The following is a 27744-nucleotide window of genomic DNA, read 5'->3' as shown; positions in this document are numbered from 1 at the left end:
CAGGCTAATCTGCAGATAAACCGCAGGTCTTTTGACCTGCGGATTTTGCAAAATCCGCGCGGATCAATCAGCAGCAGGATCCGCAGCGTGTGCACACAGCCTTATACTTTTCCTCGGATTGTCCCACTCCTGGTTTTGGCCTACAAATACTGAGGTAAAAAACTGACGAAATGCTGACTGTATTAATGTGGCCTTGGAAAAAAAAACAACAACAAAATGTCATGAAGCAAAGTGAATTCTCCATTGGATTGAGCAGGAAGAAAAGCGGTCAAAGGATTGGAAGCGGTTTTTGAGGATTTTTGAAGAGAATCCACTTCAAAATACTCCACAGCGCCATGTGGTTAGCAAGTGGGGAGGTGTGTTACGTCACAGAGTGTGCTTGGCGTGACGTAAAAGTGGCGTTTACATAGTGGACGCGTGCAGGCGCCCGGGGATAGCACGCAGGGGGCGGCGCAGTACAGTGAGGCTCGGGGCGGCGCCAGTGAGTGCGGACAGGACCCGGGAGGGAGAGTGTGAGTGGGGCGGGACTGTCAGCTCGGCTCCACAAGTTATGGACGCTTCTCCCGATCTTTCCTGGCATCTGGTAAGTGTAGCCGCATCCTGTGTGTGGAGACGGCTCTTACCCAGCTGCCGCCATGTGCACTGAACCTTGTGTAGTGTCCGGTAACGGTGGCACCCCAGCAGCTGTGTCCATCCAGGGGGGCAGCCTGACACACCCAGAATGCCGGGCTATGGGGACACCATGATCTCCACATAACAGTATGTGGCCCGGTGTAGCAGAGCGGAGTCTGTCATTTGGGCGGTACATCAGGGTGTGATTACAGGGCTTGGTAGTAGTTGGGGTGCACTAATGTCACCTACATGGACACAGAGGGGCCATTGTACACACTGTCCTCCGGTTTCTTGATGCTTTTTATATAAGTGATATGATAATACAAATATTGCATTATTAGTAATCAGATCACCGTGCAGGGACAGTGGCACACGTAGGGCATCGCCCCATTACCCGCTCCGCACTGTACAGTGTGTGTGTGCGTCTCACTGTGGATCAGAACAGATCACTACTAGACAAGGTGGATCACAGCGGATCTGTCCCATTAGTTATGGATCTTGTAGAAACAGGAGTCACAATGGAGGCCGCCCTAAGTTCTGCGTCGTATTTACGTGAGCGCTAAAGTGATTAGGACAGTTCAGACTTCTAAGAAGTTTCCTAAAGTTTTAGAAATAATCCTGACAAATTTAGTTTAATTCCTGGGATTAAAAAGGCAAAGTCCCATCCAAAGGTATGCGTCTCTGCCCATGTCGGGGGTTACTGGGGTTAAACATTCTTAATTTACCATTAGTAAGTATGGGTATAGTAAAATCGCCTTGTTTAGGTGAATGGGTGTGTCATTTACATCCTGTGGTTTTGAGTTAAAATACTTTGTCAGAACTGTCTCAAAGAAAAGCTAACATAGCAACCAATCAGAGCTTAGCTTTGACTTCTTAAACTTCTCAGGTAAAATGAAAGCTGCGCTGCGATTGGTTGCTGTGGGAAACAGGTTTGTCTACCATGTAACAAACTGCACAACACACACTGTTTAATGAGCTGCATCATTTGACTTCTTTATTTTTGGATCCCTAACTGTACGTAGGTAAACATATATTTCTTGTAAAATCAACGTATCCAGATGTGGTCAAAACTTTGCCCATCAGCCTGAATGATCGGGGTTTAGGTCGCATCTGCAGGCGATCGCCGTCCATTTTATCCCAGTGAGAACTGTTCAGAAACTGCAAGCGGCTTTTCACTGGGGTGTTGGCCCCATCCTTTACAATCCATCAGCAGAGGGTGACATTGTTGTCTTAATTTTTTTGGTTACTGCTTCATTCAATATATGACCCAAGCTTTTTGGAATAGTGCCTCGGATGAGTAATAGATGCTATTTTTAAGGTATGCATGTTCATTTATGAAAACCAGTGGTCAAAGTCGCTTACACCAGAGCTGCCAGACTAATCTGAAAAGGAGTGAAACATTTTTTTATCTGCAAGTTCCATCACGTTCCCTTTACACCAGGGATCAGGACGACAGAATGAAGTCTGTGGTTTCTCATGTTTCCCTATGCTGAATGCATATCACATTTAGTTCTCACTTCCTTACTACAACACAAGCTCCAGTGCGGAAATATTATATCCAGAAACTGCGGCACATGATCCACTAATAGGAGTTTTGCTTTGTGGGGTGGTCACAGTTTTTCACGTTATCTCTTCTCCGGTAGTACATTGCTCTAGTACAGAAAATGTCACAGGCAGCAGTAGTGATAAGTCACACCCAGCCTCACTATAGACACAGTCCTCTCTGTTCCCTAGCCTCAGGCCTCTCCTTCTTCATTCATTGTCTTGCTTTATGAGTTGCAGCCCAATTTGTACATAACTGAGCACTTGCATAGCTGTGAGGCTGCACCCTTGTCACTTCTCCAAATACGTTAAGCAGAAATATACATTAATTCAAGATGAATCCGTTGTTAAGAAAAGAACAGCAGCAAGTTTTAGTTTTAAGAATAGATTTTGAGTACGATAGTTGTTTGCACTGTTGAAAGGGAGCCAATTATTAGTTATTAGCCCCCAAAAGTGATCCATCTATGCTCTAGGTCATGTAAAGACCTTTCTAAATGTGCAGTGGCATGTAAAAAGTTTGGGCACCCCTGGTCAAAATTACTGTTATTGTGAACAGTTAAGCAAGATGAAATGATCTCTAAAAGGCCTAAAGATAACACATTTCCTTTGTATTCTAGGTAACAAAAAAAAGTCCTTTTTTTTTTTTTTCTTCATTTTAACACCTTAATGACTGCCAATACGCCTTATAACTTCGGCAGTTAAGGGTAATTATGCCTCAGTGCCGCTATTTAACAGCGCTAAGAAATAAGTGTATAGCGCCCCCCACCCAAAGTTGGAGGGGGGGGACCCCAGAGAACATGATTCGGGTCGGTTTTTACCGACCCCAGTGTTGCAATCGTCGTTATTAACGGAATAACATCGATCGCAAAAAAAAGTCTGATTTCCCATTTAATTTCTCTCTCCTCTGATGTGATCGCACATAAGAGGAGAGAGAAATGGGGTCCCCCGGTACCTCCGGTGTCCCTTCACCCTCCTGCATCTCCCGATCCTATTCACCGGAAATTTTTCCTATTGGTTAATTTTGATCACTGTGATAGATCCTATCACAGTGATCAAAATAAAAAATAGTAAATCAACCCCTCTTTATCACCCCCATAGTTAGTTAAAAATAATAAAATTAAATGTATTTATTTCCTTTTTTCCATTAGGGTTAGGGTTGGGATTAGGGTTAGGGGTGTGTTAGGGATAGGTTTGTGGTTAGGGTTGGGGTTAGGGTTGAAGTTAGTATTGGGGCTTTCACTGTTTAGGTACATCAGGGGGTCGCCAATCACGACATGGCGCCACGATTGATTCCAGCCAATTTTGTGTTAAAAAAAGTCAAATGGTGCACCCTCCATTCTGAGCCCTGCCTTGTGCCCAAACAGTGGCTTTCCCCCACATATGGGGTATTGGCGTACTCAGTAGAAGTTGCACAACAAATTTTGTGGTCCGTTTTCTCCTGATACCCTTGTGAAAATAAAAAAAAATTGGTTCCAAAGTAAACTTTTTGTGAAAAAAAGTAAAATGTTCATTTTTTCCTTGCACATTGCTTTAGTTCTTGTGAAGCAACTGAGGGGTTAATAAACTTCTTGAATGTTGTTTTGCGCACTTTGAGGGGTGAAGTTTTTAGAATGGTGTCACTTTTGGGTATCTTGATGTAAAGTTGACATGGGGAAATGTTATTTATTAACTATTTTGTGTAACACCACTCTCTGATTTAAAGGGAATCTGTCACCCCATTTTTGCTCTAAGCCCCAGATGTAACCTGAATGATAAGAAAAACAATTTAGATTATACTCACCGGGGGGCAGGGGCGGGTGCCGTGGGTGTCACGGTTCGGTACAGCGCTTCCCATCTTCTAGAGATGATGTCCTCCTCCTTACTTCTGCCGCGGCTCCTGCGCAGGAGTACTTTCTCTGCCCTGTTGAGGGCAGAGTAAAGTACTGCAGTGCGCAGGCGCCAGGAAAGGTCAGAGAGGTCCGGCGCCTGCGCACTGCAGTACTTTGCTCTGCCCTCAACAGGGCAGAGCAGTACGCCTGCGCATGAGCCGCGGCAGAAGTAAGGAGGAGGACGTCCTTGCTAGAAGATGGGAGGCGCCGGACCGGACCCCCGTGAGTATAATCTAAGGGCCACGTCACACATAGCGATCTCGCTAGCGAGATCGCTGCTGCTGAGTCACAAGTTTTGTGACACAATAGCGATCTCACCAGCGAGATCGCTGTGTGTGACAGCAATCAGCGACTGGCCCCCCTGCTGGTATCGCTGATTGCTGTAGGAAACCGCTGGACATTTCTTTTGTCGCTGGTCTCCCGCTGTCCAGCACGCATCGCTGCTTAGATACCCGATGTGTACGTTAGTTACCAGCTCCCTGCATCAGCGCGCTGGAAACTAACGAACACAGCGACGCTGCGCGCTCGGTGTCGCTGTGCTGATCGCTGGTGAAGCAGTCTGTGTGACAGCTCACCTGCGATCACATAGCGACTCACCAGCGATCCTGACACGTTGATATCGTTGTCGGGATCGCTGGTGAGTCGCTATGTGTGACTCCAGCTTAACTCTTTTTTTTTTTCTTATCTTTCAGGTTACATCGGGGGCTTATCTACAGCATTCTAGAATGCTGTAGATAAGCCCCTGATGTTGGTGGCTGCAGCTCATAGCCCAAAAATGAGGTGACAGATTCCTTTTAGGGGTACAAAAATTAAAAGTTTGAAAATTGCTAAATTTTCAGTTTTTGCCAAATTTACATTTTTTTCATAAATAAACGCAAGTTATATTGAAGAAATTTTACTGCTAACATGAAGTACAATATGTCATGAAAAAACATTCTCAGAATCAGTGGGATACGTTGAAGCTTTCCAGCGTTTGTGCCACGTAAATTGACAGTGGTCAGAATTGTGACAGTTGCCTTGGTCATTAAGTACCAAATTGGCTCTGTCACAAGGGGTTAAAATTACAAAAAGAAATATAGGCCTATGCAAAAGTTTGCGCACCCTGCATGGTTAGTACCTAGTAGCACCCCCTTTTGAAAGTATCACAGCTGGTAAATGCTTTTTGTAGCCAGACAAGAATCTTTCAATTTTTGCTTGAGATTTTTCAGCCATTCTGCCAGTTCTGAGAGATCCCTGGGTCGTCTTGCATACACTGCTATTTTGAGGTCTTGCCACAGATTTTCAATCATGACCTGATCAGACTATGAGGGCCACTGTAAAACCTTCAGCTGGCTCCTTTTGAGGTAGTCCATTTGTAGAAGTTATCCTCTTTTCAACTTCAGCTTTTTTACAGATGGTGTTATGTTTGCATCAAGAATTTGTTGAAATTTCATTGAATCCTTTCTTCCCTTTACCCATGAAATGTTCCCTGTGCCATTGGCTGTAACACAACCTCAAAGCAAGATTGATCCACCTCCATGTTTAGGGTATGTGCACACGGTGCGGATTCTGCTGCGTTGTACAGTACCTTTATTTCCTATGGAAATAAAAAAAGCTGTGCATATGCTGCGGTTTTTTCCACGCGGTTTTGCTGCGGTTTACAATCCGCAGCATGTCAATTGTTTGGTGCAGAAACGCTGCAGTTTTACACCTCCATTATGAGGTGTAAAACCGCAGGACTTTTGTCCTGCGGTTTTCTCTACAAAATCCGCACACCCAAAAAACTATGTGTGCACATAGCCTTAATGGTTGACCAGATGGGGTGTTGCAATAATTAATTATGTTCATGGGCACACCTTATCTGAGCATGTTTGCTCATCACTAATCTTTAACTTGAGGCCTTTTAGATATCATTTCATTTTCAACTTGCTTAATTGTTCACAATAAGTAATTTAGACCAGGGGTGCCCAAACTTTTACATGCCACTGTTTGCATGTCTGTCTCCAGTAGCTCCATACCGTTTTAAAAATTAAAGAGGTTTACTACTACTGGACGACTCCCTATAAACAGATCCACTGTGCGTCATAAAATGAATAAACGTAATACTTATCACTCAGATTTGCACCATTCATCCCCTGGCAGGCACGTAACAATATTTATTTATTTATTTTACTCATTTATATAGCGCCATTAATTCCACAGTGCTTTACAGACAATATTTGTCTTGTGATCACTGCAGCCAATCAGTAGTTGATGATTGGCTGCAGCCGTCACTATTCCATCAGAGTGGACTTCTGCTCTGAAAGAATAGTGAATGCTGCAGTCAATCAGTGACCAGTGAAATGCTACAATAGTCACGTGATATTAATGTTATGTGACCGCCTAGAGAGACACAGCTCTGCGGTCAGAGCACCTGTCCGGGAGGTACATATTCCATTTTTTTTTTTATACACAATGGATCTGTTCTCAAGGGATTGTTCGATAGTGGACAATCCTTTTAAGACCTCTGCCTGCAGTAGTAAGTTCACAATGCTCCAATTCCCTGCAGGATCCCGCAGGAGTAAGAATACAAGGAGGCTGTGGGTGATTGGGGAGTCTTCATATTTGACCTTTAGAAAACGATGGTTTCCATTACTGGTAAAAATCCTTAGTGCCTCTGAGCTGATTGTACAACCAGCGCACACTTCTGGGCTCATGTTCATGTGGTGTGGGACATTCTAACAATTCTTTTTGTAAGGTATATGGCGAAACTGGGGACAAACAGGTATACAGTCTTGAGAAAAATGTTCACCTCGTGTATGAATTCTATGAATTTACAGTTTGGGCTTTAAATGCTAGGTAAATACAACAACAATGAATCAATGAGTGGAACAGGCTGGCACGAGAGGTGGTGAGTTCTCCTTCAATGGAAGTCTTCAAACAGAGGCTGGACAGACATCTGTCTGGGATGATTTAGTGAATCCTGCTTTGAGCAGGGGGTTGGACATGATGAACCAGGAGGTCTCTTCCATTCTATGATTCTATAATAACACGTGGCCAATGACGCTGTCATTATTTATTAGGGAAAACTAGGCCAACATGCAGAAGTAGTGTGTGGAAAACTAAGTACGCCTCATGAATCAACAGCTTGTAGAATCATCTTTAGCAGCAAGACCTTGAAATATGAATGAAGTGAAGTGAATGAATGAAGTGATTAAACAGAGTCAGCATGGGTTTGTAACTAATAAGTCATGTCAGACTAACTTAATTTCCTTCTATGATGGTATCACTGATTGGGTGGATCAAGGAAATGCTGTAGATATAGTATATCTTGACTTCAGCAAAGCATTTGACAAAGTCTCTCATACAATCCTTATTGAAAAAATGACTAAGTATGGAATGGACAAGGCAACTGTTAGGTGGATTCATAACTGGCTTAGTGATCGGACACAAAGAGTGGTCGTAAATGGCTGCACATCCATTTGGAAGAATGTCTCAAGTGGGGTACCACAGGGCTCTGTCCTGGGCCCTGTATTGTTCAACATCTTTATCAACGATTTAGATGAAGGAATTGAGGGTAAACTGATTAAATTTGCTGATGACACAAAGCTAGGAGGGATAGCTAATACTAGAGAAGAGAGAGAGAGGATTCAAAAAGATTTAAATAAACTGGAGAAGTGGGAAGCAACTAACAGAATGGTTTTTAACAGGGAGAAATGCAAAGTACTACATCTGGGCAATAAAAATGAAAAAAGCATATACAGAATGGGAGGAATAGGGCTAAGTGTCAGCACATGTGAAAAAGAAATGGGTATACTAATAGATAACAGACTGAATATGAGTCAACAGTGTGATGCAGCAGCAAAAAAGGCAAATGCAATTCTAGGATGTATTAACAGAAGCATACAGTCTAGATCACGTGAAGTCATTATTTCCCTCTACTCCTCTTTGGTCAGACCTCATCTGGAATATTGTGTCCAGTTTTGGGCACCACATTTTAAAAAAGACATCAACAAACTGGAGCAAGTTCAGAAAAGAGCGACCAGAATGGTGACCGGTCTGCAAACCCTGTCTTATGAGGAAAGGTTGCAGGATTTGCGAATGTTTAGTTTGCAAAAGAGAAGACTGAGAGGAGACTTAATAGCTGTCTACAAATATCTAAAGGGCTGTCACATTGTAGAAGGATCAACTTTATTCTCATTTGCACAAGGAAAGACTAGAAGCAATGGGATGAAACTGAATGGGAAGAGACACAGATTAGATATTAGAAAAAACTTTTTGACAGTTAGAGTGATCAATGAGTGGAACAGGCTGCCACGAGAAGTGGTGAGTTCTCCTTCAATGGAAGTCTTCAAACAGAGGCTGGACAGACATCTGACTGGGATGATTTAGCGAATCCTGCTTTGAGCAGGGGGTTGGACCAGATGGCCCAGGAGGTCCCTTCCAACTCTACGATTCTATGATTCTATATTTGTTTTCTGTGTGACTTTTATCAGTCTGTCATATCACAGAATTTTGGCCCACTTTTATTTCAGTGTTGCTTAATTTTTATTTCATAAATCAATAGTGCACATGAAAATAAGCCACTTTGTAATATATCTCATGAGACAGATCTTCCTCTTTCTCTGCCACAATTGATTATTCCTAATCAAAAATCTCTGCAGTAAAATCTGTATCAGTGAAGACACTCTCCTATTATTGAGGAGGTGGCAGCTGCTACTGACAGAAGGGGGAGGAGCTCTGCCTCTAGCTCCTCCCATCTATTTAGTACTGTATTCGTAGCTGCTGCCTGTGGTCGCAGTAATGTAACATTTTGTTTTCACTAAATTCAGATTTTACCTGTGAATTGTGATAATAAATGAACCGTTTTGGCAGAGAAAGAAGCATATCTCTCTGGTAAGATATTTTACAGAGTTGCTTATCATGTGTACTATTGAGTTATGAAATACAAATTAAAACAACGGTTACTCCTGGTGCCTATCACCAATCTATGTCTGCTCTTTTTAATAAAATAGTGGGTCGCCCTATATTGGTGATTTTTCCCTAATATCCCTCTGATTTTCTAGGAGAGTGAGTTGCGAATTTCTGCTTTGCACTATCCGGGCATACACAGCGGGATTCCGCCTCCCTCCGCTGCCGCTCTCACGGCGAAAGTCGAGATCTTTCTCTTTGCGCTGAGACCGAGCGCTGCAACTTTACTAAGTGGTTAGGCCTCTTTCAGATTTCAGTTTTTTGCCATCAGCCATAATCCGTCAGTGTGAAGATTGCAAAAAACTGATGCACTGGATCCGTTTTTTTGACGGATCCGTCGAAGCTGGAGCTATAGGGATTTAAAGGAACAGGATGAGAGAGAGATTTTTGTGCCAGAATGGAAAAAGCAGCCGTATGGGGTTAAAAATGAAGGAAGAAAAATTATTCTGGGCATGCTCAGTTTTAAAAGACGGAATCCGTCACTGGATTTTGTCTTCTGACGGACAGTGATGGATCCGGCACCCATAGGCTTTCATTATAGCCAACGACGGATGGCGCTGGTTTTCGACGTACACAAAAAAATGTTCCTCTGTCCGTTGTCTCCGGCCGACGGACAGATTTTCTGACGGATCCGTCGGACGACGGATGAAATGTGTGGCCATCCGTCAAAAACCGTCGCTAATACAAGTCTATGAGAAAAAAACGGATCCAGCATGAAAAAACGCTGGATCCGTTTTTTTCAAAAAACGACGGATTGTGACTGATTGCAAAAAACTGAAGTGTGAAAGAGGCCTTACCATTCAGTAATAACGTAGTAGGGTATGTGGCAGAACTGGCTTAGCTCTAAGCAAGATCGCACGCGTTTACTGCAAGTTTGTTCCCTTTTAGTATATGTGCATGCGTTGAGTAAATGGATGCACAAATTTCTGCACCATTTCTGCAGCTCTTGGCAGGAAAAAACCGCAGCTGCAAAAAGACGCGTTTTTGACTGATTTGAGTGAAGTGAATGGTGAAAAACGCAGGGCAAGGACGCACAGAGAATTGACATGCTGCAGATTATTTACTGCACCAAATCTGCAAGTCACAAATAAGCAACGTATGCATGACCTGTCCGGTTTGTCATTCTCTTGGCTGGCATCAGGATTGCTTCAGGTTTTGCTAGTAAATCTGCATGGCAAAAGCGCTCCAATTCTGAAACGTGTGCACAAGCCCTTATTGTTGGAAAGTGGGGCCCATTCGGAGGACATTGGGACAACTTCTGAGTGGTTTTGTTACTATATGACATGTAGAAAAATCACCAATCTGGGGCTGCTCACTCTTTTATTAAGTAAAAAGTGCAGCCCTAGATTGGTGACGGGTACTTTTTGTTAAATTCATCAAGGTTTGCTGTCATTTGTCTATACACAGTTCTCTTTAGGCATCCGCCACAGTATATTAAATGGGTTGATATCTGGGCTTTGGACCACGTTATTACTGTTCTTTTTTTAGTCATTCTGATGTAGATTTGCAGGTATATTTGTCCTGCTACATGACCCAATTTCGACCAAGCTTTAGCTTTTGGATAGATGATCTCTCATTTGATTGTAGAATACTTTGGCATCTAGAGGAATTCATGGTCGACTCAATGACTGCAAGGAGCTCAGGTCCTGTGACTGCACAAGCGCTGTCCCCTTCCACCGCCGCCGTGCTTGACAATTGGTAAGAGGTGTTTGTGCTGACATGCTATGTTTGACACAGGTCCTTGTAGGCAATTATCCCCACTGTGCTCTTGTCAGCAGGGCTGTGGAGTCGGTAAGCCGAACCACCGACTCCGACTCCTCAATTTCCCTTACACCGACTCCCACATATATTGCTTATATTTAAGTGAAAAATGTATTGTAGTACAATGTGAACATCAGACATTTAATCATTTTTATGATAGAACATAATATATATTTATTGGAATACAACTTTAAAACACAAAAAACTGTAATAAATTGTAAATATGTAATATCGATTACATATGTATATATGTCACTATGTAATAAACTATGTAAGTGGCAAAAAAGAGTTTTCAACAAAAACGTACTGAATAACATTTGTGCAGTCTATGAATTTGCTCTAAGAAATAGAATTGCCTCCATCAGATCCTCCTTCATAGATGACCTCAAATCTGACCTAATAATTTTAAGGCTAGAGAACAACCTCTCTACACTAACTTGGGTTGGAGGCAAAGCCGTAACCACATGGGCAACATCTCAAATTCCGGGTATAAAGGAATTGCCTCATGCACAGTCAGTTTTGATGAACGGTTGAATTTTTCCTATTTCTTTGAGAGCAAGTGAAACATTTTGCTGAAATGTGGTCAATCTGCTTGCTATAGGAAACGGAGTGAAATCTTTTTCCTTGCGGCAACGCTTTGCCTGCTCCGTGTCATCCAAATGCTTGTCAAAGTCAAACTCCTCATCTGATGAGGTTGAAGATATGGCAGCAGTAGCACTGTCAGGACCCAAGTCCTCTTGCGCCTGGCAGTCCTCCTGTAGGCCACTCATCCTAACTGCTACCTCAGTCAGAGCTTCTTTTCCTTTAGTAAGCTGTTGATCATCAAGCAATATACGATGACTTGGGTCCACATAAACAGCTGCCAGAAAATTTTTATTTTCCAATAGCTGTGTCTCTCTCCGAATCATTTAAGCAGAAATGCCATCTGCGATTAAACCTCCTCTTTGGGACAGGCAAAATAGCAAGTTCTTCCACTCCCTTATGAAAATGCCAGGAGTTAAATCCTCAGCTTGTAATTTTTTAGTCATGGTAAATGGGTGATTAAGCAATTCCTTCAATTCAGCCACCTGTGTCCATTGACCTTCATTTAGGGTTACCTGAGGGTTCGCCATATCTATAAGAAACTGTTTTAGTTCAAGCAATCGCTCAATCATTAAATAAGTGCTGCCCCACCGAGTGGCTTGATCGACAATTGCCCCTTTCCCAGCACGTCTCTTCAAGATGGAATCAATTTTAGGGGTTCTGGCGGCAATAACCAATTTCCTCACTTTTCCAATCAGATTTCCATCTTGCAGACTATCTATTATTGCCAGCTGCAGCGTGTGCACAACACAGCGCATGTGATGAATAGGAAAGTGTTTTGAAGCAGCTTCAACAAGATCATCTATTTCTACAGTATAATTTTGCTGTTCTTCTGTAGTAATATCTGTTTGTTCCTCAGTTACATGAACAGCACTGTGGCCTTCCATCTCAAACATACTGAATCCTAAATTTTCTTCTAGCTGTTGTTCATTACTCTCATTCATCAGTTTAATTGTACTTCTCATGTTTGAAGCATTGTCCGTTACAATAGCAAGAAACCTGTTCTTGTGTGAATGTAGCCTTAGATCAGGAATAGAACAGCCATTTATAGGACAATTCATAACTTTCCCAAATTCCTATGAAAAAATATTCTGCACATTCTGCCTTGATCTACTGTACCCAATTTATTATATATTTTAGGAGTCGGTCCATTTTATACCGACTCCGACTCCACAGCCCTGCTTGTCGGTCCACAGGACATTGCTCCAGAAGTCTAGTGGTTCAGATACAAATGTGCAAACTTCTTCCATATATACTGCCAGGTTCTTTTTGGAAAGAAGTGAATTCCTCCTGGCAAGCCTTCCAGTCTCCAGTCTTTCCTCATATGTAACACCATAGAATTTAAATAAGGTGTACTTAGTTTTTTCTCATGACTGTAGATTTTGAAAGATTTTTGCATGACCTACATTATTATGTGAACAGTTTAGGGAACTAAAAACTAATGATTTGCTGAAATAACTTGTTATGCCCAAGTTTTCACAAATAGTTGAATCAACCATAACAACATTTATATTTATGATAAAATCATAAAGAACTAAAGACAAATTCTCTGTAAATCATGCAGTTATCGATTGCTATAATTTCATTCAAATTCAGACTTGCTATTTGGAGATGTTCTGGTCCAGTTATCCCACTGAGAATTCGACCCTGATGAAAATAGTCTAAATCTTTTTACTTTTGCCCTTTTTTCCTGTTTCCAACACATTAACTTAAAGATTGGATTAATCACATGCTGCCTAAAGTTTAGCTCCCATTGGCGTACAAGTCTGCTAACTGCTATGCCGTGTTTTATCCTACATCACTCGGCCCAGTGTTATGCTATGGGTCATTGTAGATCTGCAATTATTTTCTCATGCCGATTTGGCATGATATGAACCGCAACTTGCTGAGAGTGCCTCCGATGATTGTACCATGGGCACCCATACAAGTCTATTAGTGTGTGTGAAACATCAGACTGTATTCAGATGCCATCCGTGTGCAGTCCGATGTACAGCATTACAGAATGCTGTAGATAAGCCCCTGATGTCAATGCTGGCAGCTGATGGGGCAAAAAAAGGTGACAGAGTCCCTTTAAGCTATGAAGAACTCTATGAAATATATATGTGTGTGTATGTGTGTGTGTGTATATATATATATACACACACACACACATATAGTAAGGCAGCGCTCACCTAGTGTATTGGGGGACACTCACTTGGCAGCGCATTCACGTCACACAGGAACACTTTCTGTTAAACCGTCTGTCGTTTATTGAATGGCATAAACCATATAAGGCAACGCAAAGAAAACAGTCTTGTATCAGATAGATCAGTGTTCACATTAGAGCTCCGCTTTCTTTGTTCTGAGGCCACACAGGCTGTGCCATGTCCAGTAACAGGCTCTATAGCCTCAACACAGTTATTTCCCCCTGTCCGGGGGTTACCTCTGAGGAGCTCCTGCTCCAGACGCCGACCCTTGGCTGGTCCTTTCTTTCGGGGAAGTGGCCGCACTAGGCTCACCGTTCCAGACAGTGCCTTATTCAATAGGCCGCCTCACGGTTCCAGAACCACAGCCGGGCAGTGGCTTCCCCAAACGCAGGCCGTCAAAGACTCTGCTCACACACGTGGCCTGTCCGGGTGCTATTTAGGGATCCGACTCTACTCCCTGGGTCTCCCAACACACCGGCCTCACCAGGTCCAGGGCCTCAGCGGGTGCTTTTCAGGACGTCTGTCCCCTCCTGAGACCGTCCAACACTCGCACTTCACCGGGTGCCATTCAGGGATCCGTCCCTACTCCCAGGGACTCCCAACACACCGGCCTCACCAGGTGCAAGGTCGCAGCAGGTGCTATTCAGGAAGGCAGCACACCTTCCAACACCTAGACCATCAATGACCTTCCACCCTGGACCATTCAGGTACACACTCTCTCCCCATGTGACCTACCTCAGGCTCATTATATGGTCTGTAGCCACACCCACAGGTGATCACATGGCTTTGACCTCATTGCAGGTCCTTTTCAGACACCCAGCCACACACACACACACACACACACACACACACACACACACACACACACACACACACACACACACACACACACACATACATATACTTTGGGCATTCTGACACATGCCCCTGGGTGGGTTTGTAGGTGACTGGTCCCACCCATCTCACCAAGCCACCTGAAAGCCTTCCCTGATACATAATAAAAAACATTCAGCATTACCTCTGCTGATTACCACATATTTCAGCTTCCATCCCAGGGCCACCCACCCTGGGATACATAACAGTCATTTACCATCCTGCTGTTCATCCTTTCTCCATCACAATAATGGAGATGCCCGTGTGCATGACCCAGACAGCGCCCTCTAGCTGTCACAGCGGGCACTGCATCACAATATATATATTCTATGTGTCTATATTTATTCTTTCGTTTCTTTATTAAACATGTCAGTGTGATTTTACTGTATTGCAAAATGAATTGCCGGCTTTTGTTAGAGGACACCGGGTGCGTTTTTCTCGCAAGTCACACTTGTGGTCCATTTGTAATCCGATTTTTTTTTTTTTATCGCACCCATAGGCTTGCATTGGCGAGTCCGATAATCAGTGACAGTCACAGCATGCTGCGATTGTCTCGGCCCAAGGAAAACGACTGAGGAAAAATCGGATGATGGGAGCTGCCCCATAGATTATCATTGGGACGATTGCAATGCATTTTTTTATCGCATTGCACCTCGTCCGCTTTTGTCGCTAGTGTGACTCCGGCCTAATACTTACCTCTCCCTGACAACTGCCATTCATTTCACCAGTCAGTGATTTTAAGGGGGGGTTTCTGAAACTGTCCGCAGGCACAGTTTGTTTAAAAAAAATAATAAAACACCCTTTGCTCACCCTCCCCAGGTCCACGGTTCAGTCTCTGCTGCTGCTCCCAGTTTCTGCTATTGTCTCAATAATAACGTCCTGTTAATGCCATTGAGCTCAATGATTGGCTGCTGCGCTTTCAAAAAACAGAGGAGCCCTATTATGTTGTGGCCAATCTTTTTGTTCAACAGTGCTATATTCGAGAATTCACTAAAAATGTAAAGCAATAAAACGTTTTTAAAAATAAAATGATTAAGGCTGTGTGCACACGTAGCGATTTTTAAGCGTTTTTGCCGCGATTTTCAGCGAAAACGCTGCGAAAACGTTTAAAAATCGTGTACAGGACGCTCCCCATGCATTCCTATGGCATTCCGCACATTCTGTGCTAATGCTGCGCTTTTTTCCGTGGCGGAATCGCATCGTGGAAAAAAATCGCAGCATGATCATTCTTTTGTGCGGAATCGCAAAGAATTGCCGCGATTCTGCACCCATAGGAATGCATGAGAATCACTTACATCCCACATGTGGCTATGCCCACCATGCGAGAAGTTAAGAATCTCATGTGCGGTTGGTACCCACGGTGTGGAGGAGAGGAGACTGTCCTCCAGGCCCTGGGTACCATACCCCTGTAAAAAAAAGAATAAAAAATCGGGGTATATTTACCTTCCGACGTCCCGCGCTGCATTCCTGGCCTAAGCGTTCCCAGTAATGCCTTGCGGCAAGGTCCTGTAATGACGTAGTCTCACGTGACTCTAGCGGTTTCGCGAGATTGCTATAGCAACGCGAGACCAACGTTATCACAGGTCTCGCAAGGCATTACTGGGAACGCTGAGGCCGGGAATGCAGCGCGTGACGCCGGAAGGTAAATATACCCCGCTGCATCTGACAGGTAAGTAACGACCGCTGACGGGCTGCTGCGTCGCTGGTGAGATCTGCCTGTTGGGCAGCTCACTAGCGACCATTTAGCGATGCACCAGCGATCCTGACCGGGTCGTATCGTCGGGATCGCTGGTGCATCGGTAAATGTAACGGGACCTTTAGGCCGGGATCACACGGCCGTCGATTTTTTCATACAAGAGAATTTGGCCAATTATGCTAATGTAACTCTGATTAACCCCTTTACTCCCAAGGGTGGTTTGCACGTTCATGACCGGCCCAATTTTTACAATTCTGACCACTGTCCCTTTATGAGGTAATAACTCTGAAACGCTTCCATGGATCCCGGTGATTCTGACGTTCTCGTGACATATTGTACTTCATGTTAGTGGTAAAATTTCATTCATGTAACTTGCGTTTATTTGTGGAAAAAAATGGAAATTTGGCAAAAAAATGTAAAATTTCGCAATTTTCCAACTTTGAATTTTTATGCCCTTAAATCACAGAGATATGGCACACAAAAATCTTAATAAATAACATTTTCCACATGTTTACTTTACATCAGCACAATTTGGGAACCAAAATTATTTTTGTTAGGAAGTTATAATGGTTAAAATTTGACCAGCAATTTCTCATTTTTACAACACCATTTTATTTTTAGGGACCACATCACATTTGAAGTCACTTTGAGGGGGTCTACATGATAGAAAATACACAAAAGTGACACCATTCTAAAAACTGCACCCCTTAAGGTGCTCAAAACCACATTCAAGAAGTTTATTAACCCTTCAGATGCTTCACAGGAATTTTTTGAATGTTTAAAAAAAAAAAAAAAAATGAACATTAACTTTTTTCACAAAAAATTACTTCAGGTCCAATTTGCTTTATTTTACCAAGGGTAACAGGAGAAATTGTACTGCAAAAGTTATTGAGCAATTGGTGCTGAGTACGCTGATACGTGATATGTGGGGGGAACCACTGTTTCGGCGCATGGCAGAGCTCAGAAGGGAAGGAGCGCCGTTTGACTTTTTCAACGCAAAATTGGCTGGAATTCAGTTCGGACACCATGTCACATTTGGAGAGATCCTGATGTGCCTAAACAGTGGAAACCCCCCACAAGTAACCCCATTTTGGAAACTAGACCCCCTCCCCCTTAGGAGCTTATCTAGATATGTGGTGAGCACTTTGAACCCCCAAGTGCTTGATAGAAGTTTATAACGCACAGCCGTAAAATTAAAAAAAATCATATTTTTTCCACAAAAATGATCTTTTCACCCCCAATTTTTATTTTTCCAAGGGTAAAAGGACCCCAAAAGTTATTGTGCAATTTGTCCTGCGTACGCTGATACCCCACATGTGGGGGTAAACCACTATTTGGGCGCATGGCAGAGCTCGGAAGGGAAGCAGCGCCATTTGATTTTTTTGGTTGGAATTGAGATCAGACGCCATGCCGCGTTTGGAAATCCCCTGATGTGCCTAAACAGTGGAAACCCCCCACAAATGACACCATTTTGGAAAATAGACCCCCAAGGAACTTATCTAGATGTGTGGTGAGCACTTTGAACCCCCACCCGGTGTGAAAATAAAAAAAATCATATTTTTTCCACAAACTTGTTGTCCAAAACTTGTTGTCCAATTTGTCCTGCGTACGCTGCTATCCCATATGTGGGAGAAAACTACCGTATGGGCACACTTCGGGGCTCGGAAGGGAAGTAGTGACGTTTTGGAATGCAGACTTTGATGGAATGGTCTGCAGGTGTCATGTTGCCTTTGGAGAGCCCCTGATGTGCCTAAACAGTGGAAACCCCCCACAAGTGATCCCATTTTGGAAACTAAACCCCCCAAGGAACTTATCTAGATGTGTGGTGAGCACTTTGAACCCCCAAGTTGCTTCACAGAAGTTTATAACGTAGAGCCAGAAAAATAAAAAAATCATATTTTTTAAATCATATTTTTTTCCACAAAAATATTTTTGCCCCCAATTTTTTATTTTCCCAAGGGTGACAGGAGAAATTGGACCCCAAAAGTTGTTGTGCAATTAGACATGATTAGGCTGATATGTGGAGGTAAAACATTGTTTGGGCGCATGGCAGAGCTTGGAAGGGAAGTAGCACGTTTGACTTTTTCAACGCAGAATTGGCTGGAATTGAGATCAGACGCCATGTTGCGTTTGGAGAGCCCCTGATGTGCCTAAACAGTGGAAACCCCCCAATTCTAACTCCACCTCTAACCCCAACACACCCCTAACCCTAGCCGTAACCCTAATGGGAAAATGGAAATACTTTTTTTATTTTATTATTTTTCCCTAACTAAGGGGGTGATAAAGTGGGGTTTGATTTACTATTTATGGCGGTTTTTATGTTTGGCAGCTGTCACACGCTAAAAGACGCTTTTTATTGTAAAAATAGTTTCTGCATCACCACATTTTGAGAGCTATAATTTTTCTGTATTTTGACCCACAGAGTCATGTGAGGTCTTATTTTTTGCCGGACGAGTTGATGTTTTTATTGGTACCATTTTCAGGCACGTGACATTTTTTGATCGCTTTTTATTCCGATTTTTGGGACGCAGAATCTACAAAAACCAGCATTTCATGAATTTCTTTTGGGGGGGTTACACCGTTCCGCGTGTGGTAAAATTGATTAAGCGGTTTTATTCTTCGGGTCAATACGATTACAGTGATGCCTCATTTCTGTCTTTTTTTTATGTTTTGACGCTTTTATGCAATGAAAACAATTTTATATAAAAATTGCTTTATTCTGCAAGCTATAACTTTTTATCTTTTTGCTGATGGTGCTGTATGGCGGCTCGATTTTTGCAGGACAAGATGACGTTTTCAGCGGTACCATGTTTATATACATCTTTTTGATTGCGCATTATTGCACTTTTTGTTCGGCGGTATGATGATAAAGCATTGTTTTTTGCTTTGTTTTTTATTTTTATTTTTTAAGGGGTTCACTAAAGGGGTAAACTAGTGGGACAGTTTTATAGGGCGGATCATTACGGACGCGGCGATACTCGATATGTGTACTTTTTATTGTTTTTTTATTTCCAAAAAATAAATTTATTAGGGAATATATATTTTTTTTAAATTATTTAGGTATTTTTAATAAATTATATTTACAAGTATTTTTTTTTTTTTTTTTTTTAGTTTTATTTTATTGTCCCAGGGGGGACATTACTGTAATGTGTCAGATCGCTGATCTGACAGTTTGCACAGCACTGTTGTGAATTCGCTTTCTGGCCTACCTCTGATTACTAGTGAAGGTAGTGGAGCTGGTTATATTGACAGAGGGGTCGCAAGTTCTCTTTCTGGGCTCCCTCTGGTGGTTACTGGAGCTGTTCTGATTAACAGAAGCTTGCCACCTGATAATGAGGACAACGATTGGAGATCTGGAGTTTCTGACTGGATTTAAGACAGCCGACTCCCTCTATCCCTGCTGGTGATTTTTTTCCTGCCTCCTGAGGTCTTAGTTTCCAGCGCAGTCCCTGCATGCTCAGCTAAGTGTTCCTTTGCTATTGTTTACATTTGATCTAGTTTTGTCTATTTCTGTTTTGTGTGGGTCAGCCAGCTCAGGCTGGGGCTGTGCTGAATCTCCATCCATATGTTACTGCTTGTGCCAGTTTGTTTTGTCCCTTATTAGATTGACCTCTTTTTGCTCTGCTTTCAGAATGTACCAGAGTGCTGATATAGTGGGCGAAGTCGTGCAACTTCAGTATTTTTCTATCAGACGTGTTGGACATTTTTTGCAGGGTTTTTTGCGTGATTGCAGACAGTGTCTTTCCTTTCCTGTCCTGTATAGTTAGTGTGGGCCCCATCGTTTGCTCAGTCTATTTTCCTACCTGCGTTTGTGTTTTCATATTGTCTCACCGACAATATATATTTGGGGGCTATCTATTCCTTTGTGGTCTGCTCTGGGGCGTTTAGATTTCCCCTTTCTTGCTTTAAGCTTATTTAGCTCTCCGGCTGTGTCGAGGTGTCTAGGATCATCGTAGGTACGCTCCACAGCTACTGCTAGTTGTGTGGATAGGATCAGGGGTCTGCAATCTGCTTAGTTACCAACCTCTCTGGTTTTCTGTGGCTTAGCTTGGTCTTGCTCTCCTCCTCGGTAACCCAATCATAACACAGCACTCTGTCAGATCAGCAATTTGACAGGCGCTACTGCAGGCTTTCTCAGCGCCTGCACTCTGCAGGCACTGAAGAAGCCGCCTCCCTGCAGGACCCCGAAGGCCCCCGTGGCCATCTTGGATCCGGGGGCCTGCAGGGAAGTAGACCCTCGGAGCAGCGTAGCACATCACGCTGCTCCGGGGGTCTCAGGGAAGCATGCATGCTTCCCTAATTCGCCGGTACACTGCGATTGTTTGATCGCAGTGTGCCAAGGGTTAATGTGCCACATAGTGCTGGGTGTCAACTGTGATGGTCAGTGGCAGGACCCCCCCCAGGGAGCGCCGCTGATCGCTTAGACGTATTATCCCGTCCCCGGTCATGCTGGCCCGGGTACCGTGGACGGGATAGTACGTCTGATGTCAGAACAGAAAGGGGTTTAACTCTGTCAGAGCGTGAGTCGAGTGTCTGGTTTGTGTGATCCAATTCTCTCGCTTGCGAGAATTGCAGCACAGGTGCGAAGAAGATTGAGAACTTAATTTTTCCATCTTCATTCTCTGTGTCCACTGTAATCGGACTGCACTCATATGACATACAAATGCAGTCTTTTTGACACGAACCCATAGACTTATATAGGTGTACACTGTCCAAATATCGGAGGCACTTGCAGCATGCTGCGATTGTTCCTCATGCTGAATCGACGTGAGCAAATAATCTCAGACCTGCACTGCACCATAGTATAACACTGTTTCCGGGTGCAATCTGCTACAACCTTGGCTAGCACTCGGCCCTGTTATACGCCAGTGTGAGCATACCCTAATACTCAGACTCCATATTGATAGTTTAGGTGACCATACACATGACTGCTTGTGCCATGTGGCCAGGAAGTGCATCATAGTGTGGTTTATTGCAAATTGTGGCGTTGCATTGCGGTTTTCAGTTGCCCTGCAAGTACAGGTGAAGCACTTGGTTTTCATATGTCTTACATGGATTTACTATGCAGCTGAAAACTGAATTGCAAAACAGTGTGCCATTCACGGTAAAACCACAAACGGTTATGACTGTGTTATCCTTAAAGTGGAGCAAAAAAGGTGCAATTTGTGTGGCACCAATGAGTCTTGATATACACTGCGTTTTTCACTTTTGTGATTGATTTGTCTTTTTGTAGCCAGATTTTAAAGTCTATATTGAGAGAGAAAATATCTGGCATAGAACGTTATTTGAGTATTGTGGGTATTTTGGTTGTGTTTTTTGTTTTTAAAAGCGGCATTTTCTGGGTATAACATTGTTCATTGGTATTTGTCTGGCCCATTCACAGAGCTATAGACCAACTATAGTGTGTAGTGTAACGTGCAATCTATGAGGCGAGGACTGCGAAGCATCTGTGTATTACCGACTACTCATTACACACGGCCGGTGACTGGCAGCTTCCCAGTAGTATAACATTTCCATGGTTTGCGATTTTGGACAAGAATGACATTGCATTGTTCTGTGGAGCTCGCTGTCATTGGAGCCTCTGCAGCAGCTCATTTCGGGGAAAGTTTAGGGTGCCTCTTGTTAGTGCCAGAGCCACTCCTTATATGTGAAATTCCTTCCTTCCAGTAATGCTTTCCATATGTGCCATTCCCAGTCCTGTTCTCCTGAGCTTGGTGACATAAGAATGTGGGCTGTTCCATATAACCGGCTTCCTTCCCTGTTCCTCATAGAAACACTTCTGCTTTATAAAGAGAGTTGTTACCATCCAGCACAAAGGGACAACTGCAGGATAAGGCCGGCAGCGTCCTGCTGTTTGTATTTTGGCAGATATTACATGATATTTAAAAGACTGATACATTACTACTCCTACTTTTACTATTCCCATTCTGGAGTCTTCGCCAAGAATAACATTCATATACATATTAGTATATAACTATAACACGTATATAGTGTTTGATGCCAGGCACAGGTACATTATTGCACATTGTATACGAGTACAGATTTTATTTGGCCAATTACTTCAAAGAAAAAATTGACCAGATCCGACAGGAAATTATCTCCCAATCACCTCATACCATGCACTGTCCTCCCTCCCCCACTGCATCTAGCTCACTCTCTGATTTTGAACCAGTCACAGAAGAAGTAAGCAGGCTCCTTGCATCTTCTCGCCCAACCACTTGCACCAGTGACCCATTTCCGTCACATCTCCTCCAGTCCCTTTCCCCTGCTGTCACCTCTCACCTAACTAAAATATTTAACCTCTCTATCTCTTCTGGTATCTTTCCCTCCTAATTTAAGCATGCCGTCATACATCCACTACTTAAAAAACCATCCCTTGACCAAAACTGTGCCGCTAACTATAGACCTGTCTCTAATCTTCCCTTCATCTCTAAACTCCTGGAATACCTGGTCCACTCCCGTCTTATCCGCTATCTCTCTGATAACGCTCTTCTCGACCCTCTCCAATCCGGTTTCCGCTCTTTACACTCTCCTGAAACTGCCCTCACTAAAGTCTCTAATGATCTACTAACAGCTAAATCAAATGGTCATTACTGCATGCTAATTCTCTTGGATCTCTCTGCAGCATTCGACGCTGTGCATCATCAGCTCCTCCTCACTATGCTACATTCCATTGGCCTCAAGGACACCATTCTCTCCTGGTTCTCCTATCTCTCTGACCGCTCCTTTACTGTATCTTGCTGGCTCCTCCTCCTCCTCTCATCTTCCCCTTACTGTTGGGGTTCCTCAAGGATCCGTCCTAGGCCCCCTCCTCTTCTCCTTGTACACTGCCCCTATTGGTCAAACAATCAGTAGATTTGGTTTCCAGTACCATCTCTATGCTGATGACACCCAATTATACGCTTCTTCTCCTGACATCACACCAGCCTTTCTAGAAAACACCGGCGATTGTCTAAACGCTGTGTCTAATATCATGTCCTCACTATATCTGAAACTAGACCTGTCAAAGACTGAACTCCTTGTGTTTCCTCCCGCTACTAATGTACCTATACCCGACATTGCCATTTCCGTGTGTGGTTCCACTATTACTCCGCAGCAACATGCCCGCTGTCTTTGGGTCATACTTGATTCCGAGCTTTCCTTTGCCCCCCACATTCGATCACTGGCTCGCTCTTGTCAACTGCACCTCAAAAACATTTCTAGAATTCGACCTTTTCTTACTTTTGACTCTGCAAAACTCTTACTGTTTCTCTTATTCATTCTCGTCTCGACTATTGTAACTCTCTTCTAATCGGTCTCCCTCTTACCAAACTCTCCCCTCTCCAATCTGTCTTGAATGCTGCAGCCAGGATCATATTCCTCACCAATCGTTACACCGATGCTTCTACCTTGTGCCAGTCATTACACTGGCTACCCATCCACTCCAGAATTCAGTATAAACTTATTACCCTCACCCACAAAGCCCTCCATAGCTCAGCACCACCTTACATCTCCTCCCTTGTTTCAGTATACCACCCTACCCGCGCCCTCCGTTCTGCTGATGACCTGAGGTTAGCATCCTCAATAGTCAGAACCTCCCACTCCCGTCTCCAAGACTTTACACATGCCGCGCCAATTCTTTGGAATGCACTTCCCAGGTCAATACGATTAGTCCCCAATCCCCACAATTTTAAGCGTGCCCTGGAAACGCATTTATTCAGACTGGCCTATGGCCTCAACACATTAACCTAATCTATCCCTGTGTGGCACAGCCAAAAGTTTTACCATAACAAGATTTCCCGCATCTTGTTCCCACATGCCTTATGCATCCATTAGCCCTCTGTGTTTGTACTGTTACACACTTAACATTATGGCTGGTCCATACAATCAGGGCAACTGTTACCACCCACCTTTCGTGTCTACCTCTTTCCTCATAGACTGTAAGCTTGCGAGCAGGGCCCTCTTTCCTCTTGGTATTTGTTATAATCTACTGTATGTGATTATTGTTATGCTGTAATGTCTATTGTCTGTACAAATCCCCTCTGAAATGTAAAGTGCTGCGGAATATGTCGGCGCTATAGAAATAAAATTTATTATTATTATTAAGTGTAGACTTTCAGGTTTAATTAAAGGGATTGAACAAAAAATATCCTGTGATAAGTTTAGGAATTTCAACCATTTTTCTACAAAGCCTCCTCATTTCAGGGGCTCAAAAGTAATTGGACAATGAAAGTTGAAAATGTTGATTTTTAACGCCTTCATGACCAGAGGTATTTTCATTTTTGCACTTTTGTTTTTTGCTCCCCTTCTTCCCAGAGCCATAACTTTTATTTTTTTATTTTTCTGCCACAATGGCCATGTGAGCACTTGTTTTTTGCGGGACGTGTTGTACTTTTGAACTACACCATTCGTTTTAACATATTGTGTACTTGAAAACGGGAAAAAATTTAAAGTGCGGTGAAACTGCAATTCTGCAATTATTATTTATTTATTTATTTTTTTTTAACCATCTTCACTCAATACTAAAACTGACCTTCCATTATAATTCTCCAGGTCATTATGAGTTCATAGACACCAAACATGTCTAAGTTCTTTTTTATTTAAGTGGTTAAAAAAAACCGCCATTTTCCGTTACCCGTAGCGTCTCCATTTTCCATGATCTCGGGTTGGATGAGGGCTTATTTTTTGTGTGCCGAGTTGATGGTCTTCATGATGCCATTGTGGTGTAGATACAATCTTTTGATCGATCATTGTTGCATTTTTATTGCAACCCTACTAAACAGAATCCCTCAATGTCTGTCTGCTATTTCATCCTTCCTCTCCGCTAGATTTCTAAAACTTAATATGGACAAAACATAAATAATCATCTTTCCCCCATCTCACGTGCCCCCCCCCCCCCAATGGACCTATCCATTAAAGTAAATGGCTGCCCACTCTCTCCAGTCCCACAAGCTCGCTGCCTCGGGGTTATCCTTGACACTGATCTCTCTTTCAAACCACATATCCAAGCCCTTTCCACTTCCTGCCGACTTCAACTCAAAAATATTTTGCGGATCTGTACATTCCTCAACCAAGAATCTGCAAAAGCCCTAGTCCATGCCCACATCATCTCACCACGCCTTGACTACTGCAACCTCCTGCTCTGTGGCCTCCCCTCTAACACTCTCGCACCCCTCCAATCTATTCTAAACTCTGCTGCCTGACTAATCCACCTGTCCCCCCGCTATTCCCTGGCCTCTCCCCTCTGTCAATCCCTTCACTGGCTTCCCATTACCCAAAGACTCCAGTTCAAAACCCTAACCATGACATACAAAGCCATCCACAACCTGAGTCCTCCATACATCTGTGACCTCATCTCCCGATACTTACCTGCACGAAACCTCCGATCCTCACAAGATCTCTTTCTGTACTCCCCTCTTATCTCCTCATCCCAAAATCGCATACAAGATTTCTCCTGTGCATCCCCCCTGGAACTCTCTACCAGAACATATCAGACTCTCGCCTACCATGAAAACCTTCAAAAAGAACCTCAAGACCTACCTTTTCTGACAAGCCTACAACCTGCAGTAACCACCGATCCACCAAACCGTTGCATGACCAGCTCTACCCTCTCCTACTGTATCCTCACCCATCCCTTGTAGATTGTGAGCCCTTGCGGGCAGGGTCCTCTCTCCTCCTGTACGAGTCGTGACTTGTATTGTTTAAGATTACTGTACTTGTACGTATTATGTATACCCCGTCTCAAATGTAAAGCGCCATGGAATAAATGGCGCTATAATTATTATTATTATTATTATTTATTGTTATAGCGCCATTTATTCCATGGCGCTTTACAGGTATAATAATTAATAATGTAATGCGACCAAAAAAACGTAATTTCTGATGTTTTGTTTTTTTCTTTCTCGTTACGCCGTTTAGCGATTGGGTTACTTTTTTTTTTTTTTTTTTTTTATATTGATCGGGCGCGATTCTTGACGCAGTGATACTAAATATGTGTACATTTAATTTTTTTAATTTTTTTTAGAATGGGGCGTAGGGGGGGTGATTTGAACTTTTATTTTTTTTATATTTTTTAAAAACATTTACTTTTTGCATGCTTCAATAGTCTCCATTGGAGACTAGAAGCTACAGTTGTCTGATCGCCTCTGCTACACACAGGCAATGATCAGATTGCCTGTGTGTAGCAGAAATACTCACTTGTTATGAACTCCGACTACTGAGCGACGCTCATAGCAATTCAACTATGACAACCATAGAGATCTGCTGGAGGCCTCTGTTTGTCATGCCAACCTATCTGTGACCGGCAATCACGTCACCCTCACCGATGGGCGGGGCTTCCGGGAAGGGCGAGTTGAATGCCGCTGTCAGCGATTGACAGCAGCATTTAACAGGTAAACAGCCGCAGGTGGATAGCGATTCCACCTGTGGTTGTTAGAGCCACATGTCAGCTGTTCAAAACAGCTGACGTGACGGGAAAGATGTGGGCTCAGCGCCGGAGCCCACATCAAAGGGATTCCGATGTGAACGTACTATTTCGCCCATCGTTGGAAAGTGGTTAATACTTTGTAGAGAATCCTTTGCAATTGATAACTGCCTGAAGTTTGGAAGCCATGGATGTCGCCAAGCGCTACGTGTCCTCATTTGTGATGCTTTACGGTGCCTTTGTTACATCTAACTTTAGTTGTTGCTTGTTTGTGGGTCTTTCTGCCTTAAGCTGTGTCTTCAAGCATCTGAAATGCATGCTCTAGGGGGATGAGATCTGGAGATTGACTCAGCCATTGTGAAATATTCCACTTCTTTGCCTTACAAAAACTCATGGGTTGCTTTCTCGCTATGTGCCCACTTTGCGTTTAAAACCGGACTCCTTCCCAGAAATAGCGCAGATTTTTCCGCGCGATTTTACCGCGATTATGTTAGCGATTTTGCCACGATTTTCGCGTGCGATATTCAAGCACTTTCTAAGCGATTTGAAGCATCGCTTGGAATGTGATTGACAGGTTGGTCATACTCATCAAACATAGTGTTTGACAAGTGTGACCAGGTTTTTACTATGCGGCCTCAATAGTAAAAAGAAAGAATGTAAAAAATTAAAAAAATTAAAAAAAATCGGGGTATATTTACCTTCCGACGTCCCGTGCAGCCTCAGCGATGCTCCCGTTCCCAGCGATGCCTTGCGAGACCTGTGATGACGTTGGTCTCGCGTTGCTATAGCGATCTCACGAGACCGCTAGTCACGCGAGACTACGTCATCACAGGACCTTGCCGCAGGGCATTACTGGGAACACTGTGGCCCGGGAAGGCAGCGTGGGACGTCGGAAGGTAAATATACCCCGATTTTTTTATTCTTTTTTTTCAGGGGTATGGTACCCAGGGTCTGGAGGACAGTCTCCTCTCCTCCACACCGTGGGTACCAACCGCACATGAGACACTTAACTTCGCGCATGGTGGGCAAAGCCACATGCGGGAAGTAAGCGGTTCTCATGCATTCCTATGGGTGCAGAATCGCGGCAGTTCTTTGCGGTTCCGCACAAAAGAATGAGCATGCTGCGATTTTTTTCCGCGATGCGATTCCACCGCGGAAAAAAGCGCAGCATTAGCACAGCATGTGCGGAATGCCATAGGAATGCATGGGGTGCGTCATGTACAAGATTTTTAAACATTTTTGCGCTGAAAATCGCTGCAAAAACGCTTAAAAATCGCATTGCGGGCACACAGC

General features: G+C 43.4%; 1 protein-coding gene across 1 annotated transcript in view; it reads left to right on the top strand.

Moving 5' to 3' along the window:
* The first annotated feature begins 427 nt into the window (after positions 1 to 427).
* The window catches only part of LOC141053654 (septin-10-like), a 146405-nt gene continuing 119088 nt past the window's right edge, over positions 428 to 27744 (top strand). Inside the window, exon 1 of the mRNA XM_073550668.1 lies at positions 428 to 583. Within this exon, the coding sequence (XP_073406769.1) occupies positions 551 to 583 (33 nt within the window). The 5' untranslated portion in view covers positions 428 to 550. The remainder of the gene's footprint in view (positions 584 to 27744) is intronic.

The sequence above is a fragment of the Dendrobates tinctorius genome, unplaced genomic scaffold, assembly GCF_039654945.1.
Source record: "Dendrobates tinctorius isolate UK_male_01 unplaced genomic scaffold, ASM3965494v1 ptg000166l, whole genome shotgun sequence".
Classification (NCBI taxonomy): Eukaryota; Metazoa; Chordata; class Amphibia; order Anura; family Dendrobatidae; genus Dendrobates; species Dendrobates tinctorius.
This window is presented reverse-complemented; position numbering and strand designations above follow the sequence as displayed.